General features: G+C 41.0%; 1 protein-coding gene across 1 annotated transcript in view; it reads left to right on the top strand.

Moving 5' to 3' along the window:
- Nucleotides 1–26,804, top strand: part of EFCAB11 (EF-hand calcium binding domain 11) — a gene marked incomplete at both ends in the record, with an annotated part of 163,899 nt that overhangs the window by 15,607 nt on the left and 121,488 nt on the right. Inside the window, 2 exons of the mRNA XM_080915964.1 lie at nucleotides 16,950–17,051; nucleotides 17,836–17,926. Coding sequence (XP_080772090.1) covers nucleotides 16,950–17,051; nucleotides 17,836–17,926 — 193 coding nt within the window. The remainder of the gene's footprint in view (nucleotides 1–16,949; nucleotides 17,052–17,835; nucleotides 17,927–26,804) is intronic.

Below are 26,804 nucleotides of genomic sequence, written 5' to 3'. Positions count from 1 at the left end.
GCGCTGGCGTGGCTTCTCCTATGCCTGAGCTCTGTGCATAGTGAAGACTGCCCTATTCTGGTTCCTTCTCTCAGATCCATTACAGAACTGAAAACAGACTCGGGGCTAACTTTGATAATTTGCTTGGGGACTTATTCTGGGAGTCACTTCCTTGCATTTAGTATCACAGAATGATTCTCACAGACATCTCTCAAGCAGATCATTAGGATGTTTCTTTCCATAATTTAATTTTAAAGTATCTCAAAAGGTCACTAGTAAATTGGACATCTGAGAAATTCAGGTGGATATCAGAGGAAGGATACCTCTTCCTTGCAGGTTTCTTGCAAGGCTGAGATCAAATATAGATGCTTAGTGTCTTGTTTCAAAATCACCGGTGCAGACCTGCAGTTGTCTCTAAATTTCTAGCATCTTTCTTCTCCCAGTTTGAGATCAATATTGAATTATCTTCCTTAGAGCATCTCTTTCTTCAGGATTAAAGGAATAGATTTATAGAACTAGGGCACCAACTCTTTCCATCCAGCTTCAGTTTGTGTTTACTTGACTGGTGAAACTTGAGGCTACAAACATCCAAGAGAAGCAGTTAAGTAGCTATTCCACAAGAAATTACCATTGAATTCTGCTGCTAACACGTATTTCTGCTAATAGAATTGCCAATCCTAAACCAATTTCACACCATCGGCTCCTTTTCTTCCCAGTAGATCATAAGGGTCGAATTTACCACATGGCTTTTTTTTCTAAAAGAAATGGATTATATACAGATTAAATGTCTTCAGATATGATGTCTTTCTCCATAAAGTGTTTTTCACATTTTTTTTTACAAGTATGAGTGTTCTGCCTTCATGAATGTGTGTGCCCAAGGGTGGTAGTGAGCCACTGTGTGTGTAATGAGAACTGACTCCAGGTCCTCTGCAGGGCTGTTAACCTCTGAGCCATCACCAGTCTCTCTCCTGTTTTGACACGGAAGGAGTTAAGTGTTGGCCTTAGCTTTCTGGAATGTACCAATTCTGATAATCCATTTTCCGGAGTTCTTCTGGGTAGTTGTGTTGAGAATTCTCTCTGCTGTCCATAGTTTGTCGTTGTTTGTTTGCTTGCTCTTTGCTTATTTTTTTTTTTAAAGGTAGAGTCGCATGCTAGCCCATGCTAGCATTTCAAACTTTCTACATAGTAAAGGGTGACCCTGAACTTATGATCTTCCTGCCTGAACCTCCCAAGTATTGGCATTACAGACCTGTATCATAATACCTGGCCTTTTTCAAGACAAGGTCATGACAGGTGTTTACACAGGGTTCTTTGGCTGTAGAGCTTCCTACCTGAGGCCTAGACATATCCTCTGGGTTTACCTTGACTCAGATGCAAGTAAGGGCAAAGTTCTAAAGATGTGCTTCACTTCTAGTTTGGGATAGTACCCAGATGCCCAGGTCTATTTCCCAAGGCCTTGTTAGTCCTCTTAGAAGATGGATCATGTCTGTCAGAAGTTCCTTGTGAAAATTCAGAAAAATTCAAAGTTGAATCAAAGCCATTAGAAGTAGGTATAGACTAGCTGAAAAAAAAGGTTCATGCTGGGGGAATCTGGGGCTTGGAGAGGATTCTCAAGTGAGTAACAAAAGATAGCACTGTCATTTTTGCTGCTGACACCCAGTAAGCAAATCAGTATGAATCACAACCGTGTAGGGTATCTAAGGATAAGGACATGGAGAAAAAAGTGGAGCCATTCAGTTAAGTGACAGATCGACAGTGAGACTGATGGCCGTATGCAGGCTTCCTCACTCAGAGGACTTCGTTCATAGCTTCTCTAAGGACACTGGCGAAATAAACTGGCAACTAGTAGAGACCTGGAAACACCCACCTGTCCCCTATTTTAAGGTGGGGAGACTAATACAGAAGATAAGAGAACGTAACCTGGCACTTATACAACTCTATCAGAGATGTTTGCACTGCAACATCATTTATTACTTTGTAGCCAATAATTGCAGATATCATTTCTGGAACAGTTATATGTAGATCTGCGCTGAGCAATATGAGTCGATATATAATCGACTTTAACCTTATCAAAGCTCCCCCTTTGAGAAGTGGAAAATATGAAGCTTAGAGAAGTTCAGTCATTTACCCAGAATGCCACAGCTGGCAAGTATGGAGCAGACCGAAGCCATGTGCTCTGCGACCTTGCTGTCATGGACATTGCTTTTTAATTGTACCATGGATCATGTTTGTGATTACAACAGGACTGAGGCTGGTATTCAACACCCTAAGGAACATGATGAACTGACACCATTACTGTCAGTTTACAAATGGCAAACCAACAGGTTCTATATGAGCAATCACTGGTTTCAGAGCTTGTTCTGAATCCTAGCAGCCAGAACAAATGGTAGGAGGGGAGAATGGTTAGTGCCCACACAGTAAAACCCTTATAGACAGGCCAGTCCCAGGCTTGGGATAGGTCTTCCATGCTGTCTTATAGGAGAGAGGTTGCTGATGGATATTCAAGTTCATAGACCATTGAGTACACACAGTAGTGAGTTTCATGGCTATTCCTTAAAGTTTGTTCAGTGTGGGTCCATGTGTACTGTCAGCAGAACTCTATGAAAGTCTAAGACTGTAAGCCCTGAATATAGGATGCCAGGGAGCTCTGTCCCCATTGTGGGATAAACTGTCTACACTGTATACATAGCAGCATATGAATCTTGTGGTGTTCTTGCTCATTGTCCGCTAAGTAAACACTGCAGATAAGAACTGAGTGAACTTGTTCCTCTGAGTTTTTCACACAGTCATCTCCATTGTTATCCCAATTCCTTGTGTAGAATGTGGTCCAGGAGGAGGGTGTGGAGGCATGGGAAGGACAATGAATTTTGCTTTTGGTTGATAACTAGATTGACTTTTTGTTTCCTTATATCACAACCTCTTTTAAAATATATATATTTTTAAACTTTCATACTTATCCAAGAAAAGGCCTTCCTGGAAGTTAATTTTAACCTTCAGATTTGAGTGATGAGAAAATCAAAGGGATTGATTCATTGTCATGGTAATTATGGGCTGTTTGACTCAGTCATGCTATCCAATATAAGTTCATTTAAAAAATAATTTGTAGATGATTAGGTTAATGGTCAGGTGGCTTGTGCCCCTTGTCTATTACTGATTTCCTAGCTGAGTAAATACAGTATTTTCCTAAATTTAAATTTCCATATGCTAGTCTTTTAGGTCCTGTCCTTGCATGAATCTTGAACCATCAGGCTCTTGTTTGAGAACAAAGGTCAAGGTGTAACTGGAGTGAAGTCCTTCAGATTTCACTCAGCATTTTAGCTCTTTCTATCAGGAGGAAGTTGCATAGAGACTAGAGCAGCTATATCTTGAAATCATGATCTAAAGACCAGTTGTGTTGCCCAGATGTATCTTCATAAGTTTATTTTATTCTCCATTGTGTTTATGCTTCATTGTAAGGACAGGAAGGAATTAGGAGACTGACAGTAACCCAAGGAAAATTTGTTCACAAGTACGCTTCACTAGGGAAGCTACAGGGAAGATGTATTACCACTTCTCTTGTGGCTGGATGTTGTGCTAATACCATAGACAAGAACTCTTGAGAGGACAGGAAGCTTGCTTCCGGGAAGCAGACATTGAAGGTGGGTAAGATTTGGCTAAGGGATGGAACCAAAAGGAAAATGCAGTAAATGAATGTAGAGTTGCCAAGGGCTCTCCTCCAGTTCTGTGGATCCCTCTGCTTTGCTGGGCATAATTTGGCATAGATTCAAACTTGCCCTCCAAAGACTCCACTCCCATAAAAGCCCAAGGTATCATCATGGCTTTGCTGAGGTGTTCATCACTGTCACTCCAAGGCTGGCTGTGGAGACAGCAGGTTAAGCTATCGGCTGTATAAAGCCTTCTCCCGCATACTCTCAGAGACTGGTCCCCCATGGCATTTTCTTGCAGATCTGTTTCTCTTCTTGTACTTATGCTGTCCATCACACGCTCTCCTCGTAGGTCTGGATAGCCCAATCTTTTGTGCCTCAAGCTACTAAGGAAGAATCCTTCTCAAAGCAGAGCTCCTTGGAGTCCTGCTCCCTCCCACACCATAAGGAATATAGTATGTGATTGGGAATAGCTCCTGTTCAGCCTCACTCACAGATCTCACAGAGCTGAGAGCTGGAAAGGTGGTTAAGGGCCAGTGTGCCGAGAAGGTGGCAGCTTTAACTTGCTGAGTAAGGCGGGGCCTTTGCGGCATTATGATCAGATGTGTGTAATGAGAAGGTAATGACTCCTGTCTGTGTTCGTAGGAATAAGATGTCTGTTCTGCTGTAACCTGTTTTGACCTCGTTTTCCTCCCAGTGATAGAGAAAAGCTTGGTTTCTTCTTGTCATATAGACCCCATTCTCGTTACTCTGTTGTCTGCAGGCAGGTGGAAGGACATATGTCCTCTGCATGTCCTTCTGCACTGTGCTCTGACAGCTCATCATGTTGGTGTCACTTCTGCTTCTTGGCCTTATAGTCCTTTTATACAAACATATCATACCCAAATCATGGCCTCCAAAACTCAGGCTGAATTTTATTCCTCAAGCCAGAAAAGGCTTACATTATCCCCCCCCCCCTTTTAAAAAAGGCCACTTCATCCTTTTAAGCCCTTGGTTTTAGGCATTTCAGTCCTTGGGAAAATTAATATATGGTGCAGTGAGCGTGAACCTTGCTTTCTTTCATGAACCTAGGACCAGCCTTACAGTCAAGTTACCTGGCATTTTTATTGTTTTCTCCTTCACTCTCCCTGGGTTTATTGCAGTTTCTAATTTGAGCTTCCTATGATAGCCAGACACCAGACTGCTTCATTTTCAAGAGGATTTCTCTGTGTGCACTGACCCTGAAGCTTAGAACTGTGAACCACAAAAAGATATACATAATGGAACTTTCAAAGAAAATAATTTTGATAGTTTTATTCGATTTTTTGAATACATTCACCCCTGTGGTGAAAGCTGATTACCCTCCTAGGAAACAGCTTTTCACAAAGTAGGGGGGGGGGGGGAATCACCTTTGTAGTCTTTTTCTATATGGCATATCTCTATCACACATATTAAGTAGTTTGGGAAGTAAAAATAAATACATATCTCCATCATAGAACATGAAAAGCATTCTTTTTTTTTTCCCCCTGAGGATAGAAAACAAAATGGAAGGATATATTTTCCAGTTATGTAGAAAATGCCCAGACTTATAGTGTCAGGAAGGAATTGTAAAAAGTATTGGGATTTATGATGGTCTGAATCCTAAGTGATCTTCAAAGACTGTATTGACAGCTGGGTCACTGACCTGTGACACTCCTGAGTAGTGGTGGTGGTGCTTTAGGAGGTAGGGCCCAGTCTGAGGAAATTAGCCGTGCCCTTGAAGGGGATATTGGGGCACTTTCTCCTTTTTACGTACCTGACACTGTCAAAGGGACAGTCCTCTCGTCATGCACTTCAGCCATGGTGACAGGACCCAGGGATCACTGACTGAGCTCCCTGAAACCAGAGGCAAAAACCAGCCTTTGCTCCCTTTGGATATCTGTCTTTTATTTGTCACCATGGCAGGGAGCTGACAGTTGCTAAGCTGTGAGCCTCAGGCTGGCATCCTGTGAGGCCACTCCCAGTGACACTGCTAAACAGGGGAATGTAGATACTGGCTTGTTATTTTAAAAGTCTACAAAACAGCAGTAAAGACCAGGTCCACTGAAAAATTGTGCACACCTCTATAGACCTGTTAGTGAGCACAACTAAACATTCAGACCCTGTAATTTGTGGTTGCACTGGGGTTGTGGTTCTCACTTGTAACTCCAGGGGTATGCCTGTAGGTAAATGTTTAGGTAGAGAAGTGTACACAGAGCACTCAATATTGTATTTGAATTTAGATTTTTCTAGAACACACTCTTTAGCTCCCTATGGGGGCACAGATAATGCACTGGGTATGAAATCTGATGTGAGTGGCCTTATTGAGAGTCTGTGAAGCTGTGATTTTTGGTTTGACTGTTGTGACAGCAGGTGGAGCTAGAAGTAGGAATTCTATTTCTAGGCCATTGAAAAGGCAGCAAAACCTACAAACCTTACACCAGTGCGTTTGTTGCAGAGCTTTAGAAGACCACATTAGTAAGTATTAGCTTTCAAGAGTGATTGTCTTATTGCAGAAGGGAAGCTGTGCTAAATGAAAATGTAGTCTCCAGTAAAGGGGCTTGTCTTCAGCTGTGTGTGGCCCTGGTTTCTAAGTGGTAACAAACATACAACTTAAATTTTTTTCCTATTAAAAAACTAAAGAACATTTGCTTTTTATACTATACAATTGTCGAATGATGACCTGCAATCTTTATAACTCCAAATATGGATATTTTATCTGAATGCATAGTTAAAAAGACAGCAGCACTCATATGCCCCCTTTTCTTATGAATCACCCATTGAACCACGCAGCTACCCTCTGCCTCGCATCTCTCTGAGTGAGGAGCAATGATCAGAGCAGATCTCAGGCATTGCGTTCTCTCTCACTGAATGCTGTTTTTTTTTTTTTTTTCTTTTTTCCTAAAGCAATGGTTTATTTTACTGGCCCTTTAAATGAAAAGTGATTTGCTTTTTGCCATTACCTTTTGGAGTTAAAGATGATTGAAAACACACATATTTTTTAGAAATGTTTTATTATTTATTTATGTTTATATCCTGACCAGAGTTTTCCCTCCCTCCCTCCTCTCCTCCCAGTTACCCCTTCCCCATACACTCCTCCTCCATTTCCCTTCAGAAGTGGGCAGGCCTCTATGGATATCAACCATCCATAGCATATGAAGTTACCCAAGACTAGGCGTCTCTTCTCCTAGGCTAGATGGGGCATTAGAAGTAAAGGATCTCCCAGCCCAGTTTCATCAGGACTGGCGGCTTACTCGAAGGTTACTGAGTGCCTGAAATAGCCACAGGAGGGCTCTCACTCCTGAGCACAGGGGTGAGTCCACATGGCCTCCCCACTGTCTATCCAGGAAGAGGCTGCCCTGAACTCTCAGGCCACAGGTGGCAGTGCTGCCTGGGAACAGACACTTCCAGCCCAAGGCCAAGACCCAGCCAAGCTGCATCAGGACTAGGCTCTGCCATTGGAACTCACAGCCTACCCAGAGAGCCAAACACCCAGGAACAATCTCCCTCTGGAGACCAGGGCCCTCAGACCCACAGGGGAGACAAGCTCCAGCAAGAGACAACAAGATCACCTAGCAGCACTGATAGCAAAGTGGCAAGAGGCACGCACAAGAATCTAAGAAACGGAAACCAAAACAACCTGGCAACATCAGAACCCAGTTCTCCCACCACAGCAAATAGTGGATTTCCCAACTCACCAAAAGAACAAGATTTAGACTTAAAATCATACTTCATGAAGATGATGATGGAGATCCTAGAGAAGGGCATAAGTAACACACTTAAAGAAGTACAGGAAAGCCAGGAAAACACATGCAAACAAGTTGAAGCCCTGAAAGAGGGAACACACAAAAAAAAACAAAAAAAAACAAAACAAAAAAAAAAAACAAAAACAAAAAACCCCACTTAAAGAGCTAAAGGAAAGCACAAGTAGGTGAAGGAACTAAAAACAGAAATAAAAACAATGAAGAAATCACAAAAAGAGACATCTCTGAAGTTGGAAAACCTAGGGAAGACATTCGGAGTCATAGACACAAACATCACCAACAGAATACAAGAGATGGAAGAGAGAATCTCAGGAGCAGAAGATAACATAGAAATCATTGATACAACAGTTGGAGAAAATGCAAAAATCAAAAAGATTCTAACTCAAAACATCCAGGAAATCCAGGACACAATGAGAAGACCAAACCTAAGGATAATAGGTGTAGAAGAGAGCGAAGACTCCCAATTGAAAGGTCCAGTAAATATCTTCAACAAGATTATAGAAGAAAACTTACCTAAAGAAAGAGATGACCATGAACATACAAGAAGCCTACAGAACCCCAAATAGATTGGACCAGAAAAGAAATTGTCTTGACACAAAATAGTCAAAACAACAACTGTTAAAAACAAAGAAAGAATACTAAAAGCAGTAAGGGAAAAAGGACAGGTAACATATAAAGGCAGACCAATTAGAATTACACCAGACTTCTCAAAAGAGACTATGAAAGCTAGAAGATTCTGCACTGATATCATACAGACCCTAAGAGAACACAAATGTTAGCCCAAGTTACTCTATCAAGCAAAACTCTTAATTACCATAGATGGAGAAACCAAGATATTCCAGGACAAAAGCAAATTTACACAGTATCTTTCCATAAATCCAGCACTACAGAGAATAGTAGATGGAAAACTCCACCACAAAGAGGGAAACTTCACCCTAGGAAATTAATTTTCTTGCAGCAAACCCCAAAGCAGAAAAGCACACAAACATAATTCTACCTCTAACAACAAAAATAGCAGGAAACAACAATCACTATTTTTTAATATCCCTTAACATCAATGGACTCAATTCCCCAATAAAAAGATATAGACTAACAGACTGGATACATAAACAGGATCCAGCATTTTGCTGCATACAGGAAACTCAGCAACAAAGACAGGCAACTACCTCAGAGTAAAAGGTTGGGAAAAAACTTTCCAAGTAAATGGTCCCAAGAAACAATCTGGAGTAGCCATATTAATATCAAATAATACTAATTTTCAACCAAAAGTCATCAAAAAAGATAAGGATATTTTTTACTCATCAAAGGTAAAATCTATCAAGATCTCTCAATCCGGAACATCTATGCTACAAATCAAGGGCACCCACATTCACATAAGAAACTCTACTAAAGCTCAAAGCATATATTGCACCACACACAATAATAGTGGGAGACTTCAACACCCCACTCTCATCAATGGACAGATCATGGAAGCGGAAACTGAACAGAGACACAGTGAAACTAACAGAAGTTATAAACCAAATGGATTTAACAGACATCTATATAATATTTCATTCTAAAACAAAAGAATATACCTTCTTTTCAGCACCTCATGGCACTTATGCCAAAAATTGACCATATAGTCGGTCACAAAACAGGCCTCAACAAATACAAGAAGGTTGAAATAATCCCATGCATCCTATCAGATAACCATAGACTAAGACTGGTCTTCAATAACAACAGAAACAACAAAAGCCCACACACACATGGAAGCTAAACAATGCTCTACTCAATGATAGCTTGGTCAAGAAAGAAGCAAAGAAATCAAAGACTTTTTACAATTTATCGAAAATGAAGGTACAACGTATCCAAACTTATGGGATACAATAAAAGAAGTGCTAAGAGGAAAACTCATAGCTCTGAACACTTCCAAAAAGAAACTGAAGAGAGCATACAGTAACAACACCAGGAAGCTCTAGAACAAAAAGAAGCAGATACCACCAAGAGGAGTAGATGGCAGGAAGTAATCAAACTAAGAGCTGAAACCAACCAAATAGAAACAAAAAGAACTATACAAAGAATCAACAAAACCAAAATTTGGTTCTTTGAGAAAAATCAAAAATATCGATAAACCCTCAGCCAGACAAACTAGAGGGCACAGAGTGAGTATCCAAATTAACAAAATCAAAAATGAAAGGGGAACCATAACAACAGAAACTGAGGAAATTCAAGAAATCATCAGATCCTACTACAAAAGTCTATATATACTGAACAAAACTGGAAAATCTAGAGAAAATGGACATTTTTCTAGACAGATACCAGGTACCAAAGCTAAAATAGGATCAGATAAACCATCTAAACCGCCCCATAACCCCTAAAGAAATAAAAACAGTCATCAAAAGCCTCCCAACAACAAGAAAAACAAACTTCAGGACCAGATGGGTTTAGTGCTGAATTCTATCAGACCTTCATAGAAGATCTAATACCAATACTCTCCAAACTATTCCACCAACTAGAAACAGAGGAAATATTACCCAACTAATTTTTTTGAAGCCACAATTACACTCATTCCTAAACCACACAAAGACCCTACAAAGTAAGAGAACTTTAGACCAATTTCCCTCATGAACACTGATGCAAAAATACTCAATAAAATTCTTGCAAACCAAATCCAAAAACACATCAAAACGATTATTTACCATGATCAAGTAGGCTTCATCCCAGGGATGCAAGGATGGTTCAATATATGGAAATTCATCAATGTAATACTCTATATAAACAAATTCAAAGAAAAAAAAACCCACAAGATTATTTCTCTAGATGCTAAGAAAACATTTGACAGAATTCAACACCTCTTTATGTTGAAAGTCTTGGAAAGGTCAGGAATTCAAGGCTCATACTTAAATGTAGTAAAAGCAATATATAGCAAGCCAGTAGCCAACATCAAATTAAATGGTGAGAAACTTGAAGCAATCTTGCTAAAATCAGGGACTGGACAAGTCTTCCCACTCTTTCCCTACCTATCCAATATAGTACTTGAAATACTAGCCAGAGCAATAAGACAGCAAACAGTGGTCAAAGGGAAACAAATTAGAAAGGAAGAAGTCAAAATATCACTATTTGCAGATAATATGATAGTATACTTAAGTGACCCCAAAAATTCCACCAGAGAACTTACATAACTGATTAAACAACTTCAGCAAAGTGGCTGTATATAAAATTAAACAAACCAGTAGACTTCCTCTTACTCAAAGGATAAACAGACTGAGAAAGAAATTAGAGAATTGACACCCTTCACAATAGTCACAAAGACTATAAAATACCTTGGTATGACCCTAACCAAGCAAGTGAAGGATCTGTATGACAAGGACTTCAAGTCTCTGAAGAAGGAAATTGAATAAGACTTCAGAAAGTGGAAAGATCTCCCATGCTCATGGATTGGAAGGATCAAAAAGTAAAAATGGCCATCTTGCCTAAGGCAATCTACAAATTCAATGCAACCCCCATCAAAATTCCAACTCATATTCTTTATAGAGTTAGAAAGAGCAATTTGCAAATTCATTTGGAATAATAAAAAACCCAGGATAGCAAAAACTATTCTTAACAATAAAAAAGACTTCCTGGGGAATCACCATCCCTGACCTCAAGCTGTATTACAGATCAAATTGTGATAAAAACTGCCTCGTATTGGTACAGAAACAGGCAGGTAGATGAATGGAATAAAAATGAAGACCCAGAAATGACCCCACATACCTATGATCCCTTGATCTTTGACAGAAAAGCTAAGAAAATGGAAAAAGGACAGCCTCTCCAACAAATGGTGCTGGTTCAACTGGCAGTCAGCATGCAGAAGAATTCACTTTGATCTTTTCTTATCTCCTTGTATAAAGCTCAAGTCCAAGTGGATCAAAGACTTCCACATAAAACTAGGTACACTGAAACTAATAGACACATGTTCCACCATATTCATAGCAGCCTTATTTATAATAGTCAGAAGCTGGAGAGAACCCAGATGTCCTTCAACAGAGGAATGGATACAGAAATTGTTGTGCATATACACAATGCAGTACTACTCAGCTATTAAAAGAATGATTTCATGAAATTCCTAGGCAATCAGATGGAACTTAAGCTATCAACCTGAGTGAGATAATCCAGTTACAAAAGAACTCTCATGGTATGTACTCACTTATAAGCGGATACTAGCTTGGAATACCCAAGAAACTATCTGCAGAGCTTATGAAGCTCAAAGAAGAGGAAGGCCAGAAGGTGGATGCCTCAGTCCTTCTTAGAAGGAAGAACAAAATGTTTATAGGAGGAAATAAAGGGACAAATAGAGGAGCAGGGATTGGAGGAAAGATCATCCAAAGACTGCCTCACCTGGGGATCCACCCCATATGCATCCACTAAACCCATGCACTATTGCTGATGCCAAGTAGTGCTTACTGGCAAGAACCTGATATGGATGCCTCCTCAGAGGCTCTGTGAGAGCCAGCGGAGGATTCTTGCAGCTAACCATCAGACTGAACAAGAGGACTCCAATGAAGGAGGGAGAGAAAGTACTGAAGGACCTGAAAGGATCAGCAGCCTTATGGAAAGAACAAAATGATCAACTAACCAAACTCACCACAGCTCCCAGGGACTAAATCACCACCTAATGAGTTTGCATGAAGAGACCCATAGCGCCAGGTGCATATGCAGCAGAGGATAGCATTTTCTGACATCAATGGGCAAAGAGGCCTTTGGCCCAGTGAAGGTTCATTTTTCCAGTATGGGGGAACACCAAGGTGCTGAGGTGGGAGAGGGTGGTTGGGAGAGGGAGTACGTTTATGGGGGGATGGGATTGTGGGAAAGGGACAACTTGTGAAATGTAAATGCAGAGAATATCCAAAAAAAAAAAAAAAAGTTGAGAAAAAAAACACAAAAAAAAAATCCCCCTTTATTATGACTTGTGATGCTTTTAATAAACTATTGAATTTGGTTTATTAAAAAATTAAAAAGTAATGGGTCCCAAAGGCAGGCAACAGAGTCAGAGACAGGCCCCGCTTCCAGTGTTAGGAGTCCCACAAGAAGACCAAACTACACAACTTTAACTTGTGTGCCGAGGGCCTTGGTCAGTCCAGTGTAGGCTCTCGGGTAGGTGGTTCAGTCTCTGTGAGTCCCTATGAACCCAGGTTAGTTGATTTTGTTGGTCTTCTTGTGGTATCTTTGACCCCTCTGGTTCCTGCAATCCTTCCTCTCCTTCTGCAGGATTCCCCAAATTCCGCCTACTGTTTAGCCATGGACCTCTGCATTTGTTCCCATCAGTTTCTGGGTGAAGCTTCTCTGATGACAACTGGGCCACATGCCAGTCTATGAGAATAGAAGGATAGCATTAAGAGTCTTGTTCTTGTTTTGTTGTTCTTGTGCTTCTTCTTCACCTCATCCTCCTCTTCTTCTTTTCTCCTTCCTTTTCTTCTTCCCCTCCCCCTCTCCCCTCCCCTCTCTCCTCCTCTTCTTCCCTTTCTTTCTTTCTTTCTTTCTTTTTTTCTTTCTTTCTTTCTTTCTTTCTTTCTTTTCTTTTCTTTTGTCAGGGATGTTTGATTCTACCTTCGGTCTCTGAGCTATCCAGCTGATGGCCTCCCTTTCATGTTGTATGTCTCAAACTGGACTAGTCATTGATTGGCCACTCCCACAATTTATGTGCCATCATTACCCCAGCCCATCTTGTAGGCAGGACAAATTATAGGTCAAAGGTTTTGTGCCTAGGTTGGTATCCTGATCTCTCCACTGGAAGTCTTAACTGGTTCCAGGAGATGGCAGGTTCCAGTTTCACATCCTCCATTACTAGCTAGGGTCACCCTCAGAGATTCCCAAGAGTTTTCATGGCCCAAGGTTTCTAGCTTATCCAATAGATGCTACCCTAGTTCCAGCTGTCTCTCATAGGGTTCTCTCCTTCATCCTCCCCGAACCTGATCCCTTCTGTTCCTATCCTCACTCTGCCATTCAGACCCCATCCCCCATCTACCTGAAATGTCTATTGTACATTCCCTTCACAGTGAGATTCAAGAGACCCCCTTGAACCCTCCTTTTTACTTAACTTCTCTAGGTCTGTGGATTGAAGCATGGTTATCTTTTACTGTTAATATCCATTTATAAGTGAGTGTATACCATGTTGTTTGTTCTTTTTAGGTCTGGGTTACCTCACTCAGAATGATATTTTCTATTTCTGTCCATTTGCCTGAAAATTTCATGATGTCATTGTTTTTAATAGCTAAATAATACTCCATTATGTAAATGTACCACATTTTCTCTATCCATTCTTTGGTTGAGGGACATCTAGGTTGTTTCTAGTTTCTGGCTATTATGAATAAAGCTGCTGTGAACATAGTGGAACACGTGTCCGTGTGGTGTTGTAAAGCATCTTTTGGGTACATGACCAGGAGTGGTATAGCTGGGTCTTGAGTTAGATCAGTTCCTACTTTTCTGAGAAACCACCATATTGATTTCCAAAGTGGCTGTACAAGTTTGCAGTCCTACAGCAACGCAGAAGTGCTTCCATTTGCCCCACATTCTCACCAGCCTGAGCTGACCTTGCACAAAACACATCTTAATACTGTGTTTTGTTTTGTTTTTGTTTTTGCTGAAAATTAGAAATTATATCTCCATGTTCATTCTTACTTATTCATTACATGTTACCCAGCAAGCGTGTAATGAATGCCTGTTCTACACAGGCATGGTGCTGAATACTGGGAATGAACTTTTGAACAGCACATGCTCCTTTTCCTAGCATTTCTTAGCTAGACATGTATTCAGACCACTGCCATAGAGCCTAATCCATTCGTTGGCTGTGTTGTGACCTCTGGGATGCTGGTCACAGCAAAGGGACTCAACTGAGACACATCAGGGACCTTTAAAGTAAAGGCAATGGTTCAGTTGTGTCTGGAAGGAAATGTGTAATAAAAACTCACTAGGAGAAATAAAGCAGAGGTGCTCTTAGGCAGTATGTTTATAAGTGCCAGGGCACCAGGTGCTGAGCCTGTAGAGGCTGGAAGTACCAGGATGTTTGCTAGAGGGGCTGGAGAGTGGGCTGGGGCAGGGTGCTGATAGATCATACAGAATGCACATCACCCGGGAATAAATTACTCAGGAATATCAGCAACTCTGGACGTGATTTAATTTATTAGCTTTTGGAGTTCATGAAACTAAAGTTATGGATATGATCTTTGGGAACATGCATGGTTAGACTTCAATTTCAACCTCAGCTAGCCTTTTAAAATATGTTCTCTGGTCACAGGGTGATTAGATGTGAATAGAGCTGCATCAATCTCTGTCCTTAGCAACTGTAGGAAAAAAAATACTGCATATGCTAATTTAGTGCAGGGCAGTCTGCTCTCTGCATCTGAAGGTGCTGCACTGAAGCCAACTGCCATGGAAAATATTTGAAAACAGTCACATCTGAACTGAATATGTGTGGAGTTTTCCTTCATCATTGTTGCCTAAGCAATGCATCCCAATCACATACATAGAGATTATGGTACATTAGCCATTACAAGTGATCTTGAGGTCATTTAAAGTTTATAGGACAGTTGTGTAGGGTTACACGCAAACACTGCATCATGTTGTATAAGGGATTTTTGCATCCTCCATTTTTGACATCTGATCAGGGATCCTGGAACCCCCTTCTTTCACGGACACCAACAGACATGGATGGCTGTATTTATTGACCATCTGCTGGACATTATTGCTAGGAAATAATACCTTCTGCCTAAAAGACTAAGGCCAACTGCCTCCTGGTCCTTTTCTCTCTTTGCTGGCTCCCAAGTGTAGTACAGTTAACCTATCTAAATCACAGCACTTTCTCTGTCCCTGGTCCTACCCTTTTCCAAGGCATCTTTATCCCTTTCCCACCTCAGACCACTGACACTCAATCCAGAACCTCTGTGTTATATTTAACACCTCACCTTCTGTGTCTGCCTCCTCATCAAGTTCTGTTCTAGAGCCCCGCCTTCCACCTCTGTGCATGGAGCGCTTGCCTTCCAACCCATCTCTCCTTCTACATTGTCGCTTTTACTTTCAGTCCTTCCCAACAGCCGTAACCCGAAATACACTTCTGAAATTTAAATCAGATCATATTGCTGGGTAAGGAAAACCTTTTCCTCACTCTCTATTGCAACTTCAGTAAAGCCCTTCTTTTTTATGCAGTCTCCTTGTGCTGAGAGTTCAGGCCCCGTGCCCCTCGCCAGCCTTGTGTTGTATTTCTTCCTCTCACTCTGAACACTTTCTAGTTGCATGGTCTCCTTTCCCTTCCTACCCCATGGCCTTGGCGTGTGTTGTCTACTGCCTGGATTTCTAGCATTTTCATGGTTTAGTTCTTAAGCTTAAGTATCTCTTCCTCTAAGAGCCCTACCTCCAGTCTATGGTACAAGGGCTCCTGGGTCCTTCTTTGACAACTTTCAATCCCCACCCCATCACTGCACATGCCATAGTCTTCAGGGATGTGTGTACTTGCAGTCAAACGGCCACCTTCCCTAGTATACTGGTTTCCTGGAAACTCGAGTCACGTTCGTTTTCGTCTTTCACCTCCAGCATTTATTACAATGGCTGGCCCACAGTGGGTCCTTAAAATGTGGAAAATAATCATTTAAAAGCATAAAGCTATGTAGATTATTTTTAAAAGCCTTTAAGTCGTTAATCTTACAAAACCAAAATGAATTGTTTTAATATCATAAACTCTTGAAGCTATTTTAGGAAAGACATGGCTCAATATCATTAGTTACATTGACCAAAAGATAGAGTTACACATACTTAGTAGACAGTCTGGGGCTATTTTTAAAACAACAGGATAATTTTTTAAACAGACAGCCTACATGATGCAAACTAACTGCTCTTTCTATATATTTCAGGCTCAGCTCACTAAAATGTCTAACTTCTTGGCTCTGCTCCTTAAACCTGCTACAAAGATCACATTAGAATTCATTTTAATAGACATTGTAAGCACAGTGCCCAATCTCATATCATCACGCTGGGCTCTTTTATTACGAGAGTGGCAGGAAGCTGAGCCTGAGGCTGCTGAACACGTTGTGGGGTGTATCAGGGCTGGGGACGGCGCCAGCTCCATTGTTTATGTAATATTCTCTCCACCTTTATCTGTGGTGTACAATTGCTATTGACTTTTGAGAAACTACTTCTCTGACCCTATCTCCCAGTTGGTGGAAAAAAACCCGCTGAAATGACATCTGGCCAGGAAAAGAAAGGGTATTAGAGCAGCACACGGGAAGGAAAATGATGTGACTTCCTTTAATAAGCAGTTCCAGTAGAGGCAGAGCGTTAAACTTTCTCAAGGTCATGGCTTCTCCATCCCTGCAGAAGCTCAGTGAGCCTGTGTGTCTCTGGTTTTCACTGTTGATGGCTAGGGTTGGACTTGTTTAGCATGTAGCACAACGTGATGCTTTTCCCCCTGTATTTATGAGTAAATACCCGTTGTGAAAGATAAAAATCAGATTATTTTTCACTGTTTAAGTCTGGCTTATTACTTTTACTTGAAGAGAAATATAGTCATCTTTGGCAACTGTTTTTTTTTTTTTTTTCCCCCTCCCACAACTTCTAGGTGTATCACTTGAGGGTTTTTTAAATGTCGTAAAGAGAAAGAAGGAAGCGCAACTCTATCGGAATGAGATAAGGCACATCTTCACAGCTTTCGACACGCACTGTAAGTGTCTTGAAAGTGTTTTTGTGTAAGAATTGCTGCTGAGGAACTGGGAATGGGGATTTGTCACAATGAACTAAATGCAGTAGAATTGGCAGATGACTTCTACGCTCATCGGCAGTGACCACAGGTGTTAGTGGAGAGAGAGCCTTTTCTGCTGCGGAAAACTATGTTTCTGGCATATACCCTGGATGAAATGTTTACAGTTGTATAATTGGATTGTGTACTATACCCATGCTTTTGCCTGTTGTCCCCATGTTGTCATGGTGATAGCCAAAAGACTGACCTTGTCAGGACAGAAGCCACAAGCCACCCACGGACACATAAGAGACACTTCTGCAACTCTCACTGTAACCCATACATGATTGGTAGAATCATTTTCCACACTTAGTGTGACTGGCGATTGTTATAATTTCCCCTAAATATTAATATATCATAGGCTTAGTGCCGAGCCAGAAAACAAGGAGTTTGGAAGACTGGAGTGCTTTGGCACAGCACAAAGACTCAAAGCCTAGTGTATCACGTCTGTATACTTCTTTCCCTAGGACTTAGAGTCTCAGACAGTGTGTCAAAGGGTGGGTATCACCACCATATCCTGAAATTCTTCCTGGGAGATGTGTTCACTGGGTGTATAATATAAGATCTCTGTAAGATCAACTGTAAACTGCTGCTTCCCCTTACTTTTAATAATGTATTAATATTTAGCTTCCCATAACTATTCATGATTGAACTCATAGGGTACAGACCTTATAGGCATGTGAATGTTCAATGTTTTGTTTCTGTACAGATCGTGGATTTTTAACTCTAGAAGATTTCAAAAGGGCATTTAGTCGAGTGGCCCCCAAGCTACCAGCGAGGACGGTGCTGGAGACCTTCAGGTACGGGCGCTAAGAGTCTTTCCTCATGTCATTCCCGTTTGCTCTTGTGTGTTTTGAGTTTACCAGGGAACCTTCTCTATGCTGACTTCTCACTTTTGGACATTACCCTGTCATGGCATAGTTTTTATGGATCAGGAGAGGAATCTGTTGTTGGATAGTCGTGAAGTTGTGAGTCTAGACAGTCCTTTGACAGGGGCTTGTAAGGAGAGGTACAGGAGGACCTTGCCAGTTTATGTGTCATGAAAAAGCCTTTTTGATACTTGACATAGCCTGCATTTGTCAGCAAGGTGACACATGCTTTTCAAGTTGGGAAGAGGCTGTGGCCTGAGGCACAATGGCGGGCCCTCATTCCTTCCCTTCCTAAGCTGCCGTACCAGTTGCAGTTCCCACATTAGGTGCATCTTAAGATTTTGTTGTGTAGTCATTCAAAGTGGCCAGAGGCAGTTTGTGTTGGGAACCTGCAGATTGTAGTGTTGGAGGCGGTAGCCCCAGCGCTAGCCCCACCACATGCAGACCTCTTCTCTGGTACCTAGCTTGAGCCCAGCCCCACCCGTCACCAGGTTTATTAATTAGGCTTTAATCACTAGCAACACCCAGAAAAATCTAAATACTTAAAGATCACAAAAGACATACATATATTTCTCTCCAATAAATGTAGGCAACCCAGGCCTAAATGACAATGTCATTGTTGTGAGTGACCCAGGTTCGCTGGCAGCTGTAACTGCTGGCGCGTCTTCCTCCAGGGTGGCTGTTTAAATTGCAGTCATCTAACCTGAATACCAGCATTAGGAGGAAAGGGCACAGAAGCCCAACTCTTGTTTTGAGGTTATGTATCCTTCCCTTACTTCCCAGTGACCAGCACTTAGGTTCTCCTGCTTGAATCTGCAGGGGACAAAGGGAGGGGCCTTGGACAGTCCTGTGCCCACTTAATAGAGGTTTTGATACTGAAGAAGAAAGAGAGGGAATGGATATGGGGACATCTGGCACATATTCCCTTTTGGGAGAAAAGTAATTGAATGGAATCTGGCCGGAAGCCAGCCCTGCTCAATAGAAATTATCAAGCAGGTTATTTGAATAAGGATTGCGCGCATTATCATTAACAGTGACATATATGAAATTCATTTGCTGCCTCGCTCACAGGCAAGCCATTGAGCAGGCTATTGAAGGAGAGCATGTATCCTGATGCATACAAAGTGCTACAGGAGAATGTTAGGTGATTTTGTAAAAGCCAGCTCTTAAATGTATATCAGCATCTGTTTATGTGCCGCGTGCGTGCGTGTCAGGATGAGTGGTGAATCTCAATATAGTTCTGCCTTACAGTGGTAGATTTGGAGAGGAATTTAAAATGGGCATTTATTTCTCTTTCTGTAAAGAAACAAAGGAATTGCCCAGATTTTCTGACCCTTTAGTGTTTGTTACATGGTTAAAATAGATGCTGCCTTGTGGAGATTTTTGGAGACAATTTTTTTTTCTTTCTGGTACTTGGCCTTATGCCCAGGCTCTTTCATGCTACGCAAGTGCCCTATCACTGAGTTATGTCCCCAGCCTACTTTGTAGTTTCTGTTGTAGGCAGGGCCTCACCAGGTTGCCCACACTGGCCTGAAACTCATTCTGGCTGTAAGTTTGTGTTACCTTGCCTCAGCCCGAGTAGCTGGGATTACAGATCTACGCCACCAGGTTGGACTTGGAAAAATACTTTAAGATCGTCCTTTGAGACAGTGCATAACCCTTAGTGAAGAGAGCTACAGCTTCCAGTCCACACCCCACCCTACTACCTTACAGAGCATTTTGAAAATGTGTAAATAGAACTTCATTTTACAAAATCATGTGTGTTGCCTGTTAAAACTCTTTGTATCTGTGTGTGCTAATTTGGGAAATGGAATGTCCTGACCTGGCTAAAAATATCTTGCAAGTTTTAGTAGTTTTAATTTTTTCTTTCAAGTGTAACAGTGTGTATGGGCAAGGGGTACTTGAGGTCCTGCCCTCTTCCTGAGGAGCTGTTGGCAATGAACGGATGGCAGTGGGGGTTGGGAGAATGAATGGCAGCTGCCTTCAGGAGTGTAGCCGCTGGCAATTAATCCCACATGCACATGTGGGCACGCTTGGACTCAGTGGGTCATTAAAAACAAAGTCAGGGATTCCGACAACATGGAGCAGGGATAAGAGAAGGGGTGAGCACTGAAGACAATCAAAATACATTGTATCCATGTATAAAATTGTCAAAGGATATATTAAAATTCACTTTTGTATTGCAAATTCTAAAATCTAATACAGTTTCAAAACCTGTCTGCAATATCTGCAAAAGTAGATACTTATTTCTGGGTTCCAGTCAGCTATAGCAAAACAATATTAATTAAACAAATTCAAAACTGGCTAAAGCTTTTCATTATCAGAGGATGGAACTAAAAGCTGAGAGTATCAGGGCCGTGGTCACCTGGTCTCATCTAGAGCTGCATAATTTCCTGAGGTATCTATGCCAGCTCTAAAAACCAGGTCTCAAAACAAATTGAACCTTAAATTGCTCAGTCAGAAAGGATTAAGTCAAGATGTTCCAAAATAATAAAGTAAATTAAAATCACATTATTATTAAATGTTGTGAAAGATTTCTAGTGATAATACATTTGCCATTAATAATAAAAGCTACATATTAAATTACTGAGCTGTTTTCTATTATATGTTATAATTACATAATATATTAATACAGTAGCACATGTGCATATGAGCTGTAAATGCGTGTATTTCCATGGTGGGTTATGTGCTATCAAATCAAGTGCTTACCAGTGTTGTATGCCCCAAACAACTTGAAGATCATACTACACAACCAAAACAAGGCATTTTAGTTGGTTGCACACGCCATGTTTAAATCCTTGTGTGGGGCTGGAGAAAAGGCTCAGCAGTTAAGATCATCTGTTGTCTTTACAGAGACAGCCCACACTCATAGTCACCTGTGACTTCCCTTCCACCTAACGCTCTCCTGGCTTCCAGGGGAACCTGAATACAGGTGCACATACACAGAAAAATGAAATCTTTTAAAAATTAGTATATTATACTAACATCATAATCTATCGAAATAAAAGGATATAAACATAAACAACTATTGAACTCAAAAAGGAAAGATATTTACTCTTTATGCAGATTGTTATAGGCCAAAAAATAGACATGTCTGACACACAGTCAGTCTGACACACAGTCAGCATCCTTGTGTCTGGCATGAGTATTTTTCAGGCACAGGAACACAAAAAGGAGCTGCTGGGGCTCTACCTGATGCCCAATGCCATGCTGTATCCAAGGCTAGGCTTGCTTCTTCAGAGGCCAGGATACAATTCCAACAGGACAAGAGTTCCTTGTGTCTTGAGTGATTTGGGGAAAATGAATCTTTTAGTCAAGTGGCCACCAGGTTCTTCTGGAGAAATGTCTAGAGATCAAGAGTTGTCACCTTCAGAAATGACTGCCCTTGTTACACTCTCATTCTGAGAGTGAGACTAGCAGAAAATAAAATGATAAGACCAAGTAAGCAAAGAGCAAAAGCAAAATCTTCTTGGACTTGATGCCACAAAGAGTTACTTTACTTTCTAACTTGATAAGAACATGGGCTGTCCATCATTAGTTCAGAGTGCCACAAGAACAAAAGAAGATCGTTTTATAATATTGGTGAATAGTTGGCCATTTTGTTGATATTAGTAGTGTTTATGTTACAACTGAAAGCAGTTTGTTTTAAATATATATATATATATATATATATATACACACATATTTCTAAAATTCATGTTCTGGCTGCTCTGTCTTGTGAGTCCTATAGTTAGATGGATTCAAAGCTTCCCTCTGATTTCATGTTCCATACTTTTGCTTCTGAGTATCACAAAAATCATATTTCCAATTACCTTTTATGTGTAACAATACTTACCTGGAACATTGTACTTGAGTAAAATTATATAGTGAATCAATGATTAATTTTTTAGTCAATTTCTTTTTCTTTGAAATGCTGGTTTATGTTGAAAGTCTTTCTTTAAAAATTTTTTTAATGTTAAATTATCTGCAGGCATGTGTGTCTATGTGAAAGTTTGTGCATGCAAGTGTAGTTGCCTATGGACGCCAAAAGAAGGCATTGGATTCCCTGGAGGTGGAGCTACAGTTGTGAAATCATCTCGTCATATCTTCTATGTTTCCTGTGATGTCTATTTTCATTTGTGACCTGGCCATTGTGGCTTTTCATTATCTGATTTGGTTTGGTTTTTGCATTGCATTTCTTCATTGAGCTGCATCTGTCGATTCTTCCTCTCCTTTTGTTACTTTTCTGTACTCGTGTTTTATAATATCTCCTCTATGCTGTTTATGTGCGTTTTCAATCTCATTGTAGAGATGCAGTTGCTTTATTGGGGAAACAATAACTTTGGAGATTCTATTGTTAGGCAGGATATGGTGACACTCACCTATATCAGCTTTTGGGAGACAAACACAGGAGGTTTAAGAGTTCAAGGCCTGCCTTAGCCAGATAAGTTCTAGCCCAGCCTGGACTACATGAAACTCTGTTTCAGAACAAATGAAAGAGGAAAGAGAGAGACTGCTTTTAGTATTTGAAACTCCCAACTTTCATCTTAGAGCTTGCGGTCATTGTTTGTGTACTTCTATTAAAGGCACTGAGGCTATATGCAAGACAATGTTGCATCCAGAAGTTCTTAAAACAAGCATCATGTTCCCGCTTTAGCATGAGTCCAACCTACTGCTACCATCATAGTGTTGCCTTTTCATGCTCAAAAAAATCTGTTGTGAGTCTGTTGAGTACAGTTAAAACTTTTTAACCTAGCCCTCCAACATCTGGCTTCTTTTTCAACATCTGGTTCGTTCCCAGTCTTTTACTTGTCTTGAATTCCTGCTTTCCTTTGCTTGATATATTTGTGCTGTTGATTGTGTGATGTGTGTTCTCACCCATTCTGTTTTCCTTGCCTAGCATGGACTTGCCCTCCTCCCTGCCTGTCCAGATTTGAACTTTCTTCTATAGTACTGCTAGTAAACCCTGTTTCTTCCTGCACTGAACAGTTGTATCTCATTTCTTTAAACTTGGATAGAATTTATTGTTATCCACTAATCAGTTATGTGCTGAACAAAAATGCAGTGTTTATGATTATCTTTGTAAAGTACTTCTAGCTCTGAGTTTATGGTCAAATCTCCTACAGTCTTTGGTCCCTAGCATGTTGTCTTCTGCATGCTGGTTAATAAGGGATTGTTGGCCTACTTGTCTCTAATTCGAAACATCCAGTGACAGTAAAAATCCTCATTTACAGCCTTCTTCATGGCTTATTCCCCACAAACTAGGAAGAAGAACTGTAAAATTAGGAGCAGAACCTGAAGGCCACATGTGGCTTTGCTTTCTGTCTTCTCGCATGTGATGGTCATGAATCTCTTGACTGCCTCTCTCTGCCCTTTGGGGGCTGGGTGGGCTAGTTTATGGTTTAGCCTCAGCCGTCATTAGGGAGTGGACGTTTTTCCTTGCATGTATATGATTACTTCACTCCATTCAGGCCTGTCTCCATCTTGTTGTGAGTGCTGGGACTCATCCATCCCCACCACCTGTCAGTTGTCAAAGAGCTCCAGCAAACCTTCTCCCCTTCCCAGGTTTTAAGTGGAAAGTGCATGTTCCCAAGCCCTCGCCTTGGCTATGATCTGAGTGCATAGCTGAACTACCACAGAGTTAACAGTGGAAACACTGGGCCACGCTGCACCCTCCAGCAGTGCGTGGAGACATTCAAGTTATAAGTGACATTTTTCACGTAAGACTCCCCTTCTTCATATTACTTGGAGGACGTTCAAAGTACTTAGTCCCTCAGACTCTCTTTTGAGGGGGATTAAAGATTAGTTGAAAATAAGAACATTATGACTTATCAAATAATACGTGATCAGTGTCGGAGTGGTGGTAGGTTGGAGTTTAGGAATGCAGTTTTCAAAGGAGTGATGGATATTCTTGGCAAAATTATATATGCCTCCTGTCACAGCTGTAATAGATGGAAGGATTGTCCTGAACTGGGGTAAACTAGATAACACTCTTCTGTTTTTCTGGGTAAGGAGTCTTTCAGAATCGGTGGGCCTAAAGGACAGAGATTTAAAACAGCTTTGTGTTTCTTCAGATCATTTGCATCTCTTGAAATGTCATTCCTCACTGTGTTTTTTGGCTGCCCCCATGCCCTTGAGCAAGCAAGCAGTTTGTTGTGTATCATTTTCTTGAACTGTCTCTTGTACAAATGTTTTCCTGGGTTTACTTTGTATATTGGAATGTGACTTAAGTATGATCATGTGACTTTCATACGATCAGAATTCTTGTAGGTGGTGCCTACTTTGGTGAGTGTGGTTATTCATCTGTATCTTTTTGTATGCTTCTGTACAGGAAAATGTAAAAAAAGATTTGAAATCATTTCTTATTATTCATAGCCACACATAGGCAGAGGTCACTAGCTATATTTGTGTGTCCTGCCCAAACAGATAGATTCCTGAAATATCATCACACACACACACACACACACACACACACACACATAATACATGCTATTATATATGTGTGTGTGTATGTGTATGTATGTGTATATATATATATATATATCAGAATTGAGAAATATAAAATCTGTCTACATAAGTAGTTCTATGCTAGTCCTTTTATCGCCAGTTGAGGCCCCACTGACATAAATCATTTCCTTCTACTTGAGGAGCAGTCATTCTGCCAGTATGAAGTGTAGAACTAGTGACACAGGAATTAAATAAAGTGCAGGAACTGGATGAGTAAATGGGCAGAGAAGAGCGATGGCCCCGTCACACAGGGTTGGAATAGAGTCTCTTATTTGATTTCCTTACTTCCCCTAACTCACTTCCTATCATCAGAGATATATGATTTGGTGGGAATGAGAGCTTAATCTCTTTCACATTTAGGAGCCCCAGATCCTGTATTTTTTTTCCTTCATGCTAAAAACTACCCTGATACAAACTCTACTCATCCTTTAAGCCCAGTAAGGTCTTGAAATTGGTTTTCCCCTCTACTCTGCCCAGATGTTTCCCATCCCCTACCAAGGAAACTGTCAACATTCTGCTTCAAAGTACTAATCCTCCATGAACGTCTTCGTCTTTGTGTTTCACCCAGTTATTTGCAGGAACACATTCTTTCCAGCATTAGAGTGTGTGCTTAGCATGAACAGGCACGGTCGAGTGTTTATCAGCACACTCCACAGGGCTCACTGCTCGGTTCTTACTACAGTTGGTTACCTTTGAAATGAGCGTCTTCTGCAGTGGACGGATCTTTATTACACTTTGTTGTTGTGTGCCTGCTTGCTTTACTCTGCAAGGCTCATGGAGTTCAGTCGAGCCCCCAGTCCAGGCTCTACCTCTGGCCTGCCTCCCCTCGCAGCACCCAGCCTTGTCGGTTGTACTCTCTCCATTTCTGCAGTAGGGGCCCTCCATGCTTCTCAGTCCTCAAAGTCAGAAATGCACATGGAGCCTGACATGGCAGACTTTTCTTTTCTCTGTGTGCCACAGATACTCACACAGATGTGCTCTGTCAACGTAACAAAGACTGTTCTCAAGATGAAACGCTGGGTGTGACATCTGCCCAGTCCGAGGCTCAGTTTTGAGATGTCACTGGAGCAAGTGTTAGCTACTGCCTCCATGTCCTCATGTGCACATGTGGCTGGACACACTGTTCCTGCACCACGAGCACAGGACCCTTCTTAAAATTCAACTGTCACATAAGAGACTGCTACCATGGTTTCTTTCTGTGACCAAATGCTGCTAACCCGTTCAGTCACCCTCAGTGTTATTAATAGCCACGGATCACTCATGTGTGTTCATGCCACTTTTCTTTATAGCAAAAGGAATCAATTTGTTGGGGTTTTTTTTTTTCCCCTTCATGGAACTTTGGGGTTGGAATTTTAATCACATAGCATGTTGTATTTATCAGATAAAATGTGCATTTGCTAAAGGAACTTTATATTTTATGACATACTTAAAATAAAATTAGTTTGCTTCTCTTTTTCCAAGATAGAGTTTTCTTCTGCAGCCCATGTTGGTCTGTCACATTTTAAGTAGCCCAAGCTGGCCTTGAACTCAAGGCCCTTCTCCTTCTGCCTCAAAATGGTGTTTAAATGCTATAGAAAAATTAGTTCATAATTAAGAAGCATATCAAAATTGTTATCCTAAATCAGATTGAAGTTTTCTAAGACTATATGTTTTTTAATTGTTTTTTGTTGTTTTGTTTTTATCTATAACATAAAAGCCTATGTGTTTGTGCCCTTAAATTCTGACATTCTGTCTACCTTCTTACCCAGCCATTCTCTTTAACCACAGTACCTTGAATAAATACACCCTTATTTTTCAGTGAGCTCTAGAGACAGGTATCAGCCCAGGGACTTATTGGCACTGCTGATTTCAGCCACTGAGTCCCTTGCACTTACCTTAATATGATCCCTTCATGACTAATATTCATATTGAACTTTGGAAATCACCAGTCTACCTTTCTAGTTAGAGTTAGGCAAATGAGAGTAAATCATCATTACAGTGTAATGTTACTTTCTTACTTCACTAGCTTCTCATTGCATACATAAAGCAGACAGAGACTGGAATGCCCTCTTGTCATTTCCCAGGTTAAATAGCATTCCAGGCACTCACCATACATTGATCCTACCTCATCTCTCTTCCCACATTCTCACTCATGCCAGCTTTACTGCTTTTCTCTCCTCCCATGTCTCCATCTATTTATCTGAATGGTAGCCTCAGCCGCCCCGGCCCACAAGACATCCTTCTCACTCCCTAGACCTGCTGAGACCCAGTGTGGTGCTGATGTGATCAGTAACTGTGACTGCTGTTGCCAGACGGTTTGCTCTGTGCCAGGCACCGTGTTGCA

The sequence above is a fragment of the Micromys minutus genome (genome assembly GCF_963924665.1).
Source record: "Micromys minutus genome assembly, chromosome: 1".
Taxonomy (NCBI): domain Eukaryota; kingdom Metazoa; phylum Chordata; class Mammalia; order Rodentia; family Muridae; genus Micromys; species Micromys minutus.
Note: the sequence above shows the minus strand (reverse complement) of the source record. Positions and strands in the feature narration are given on the sequence as shown.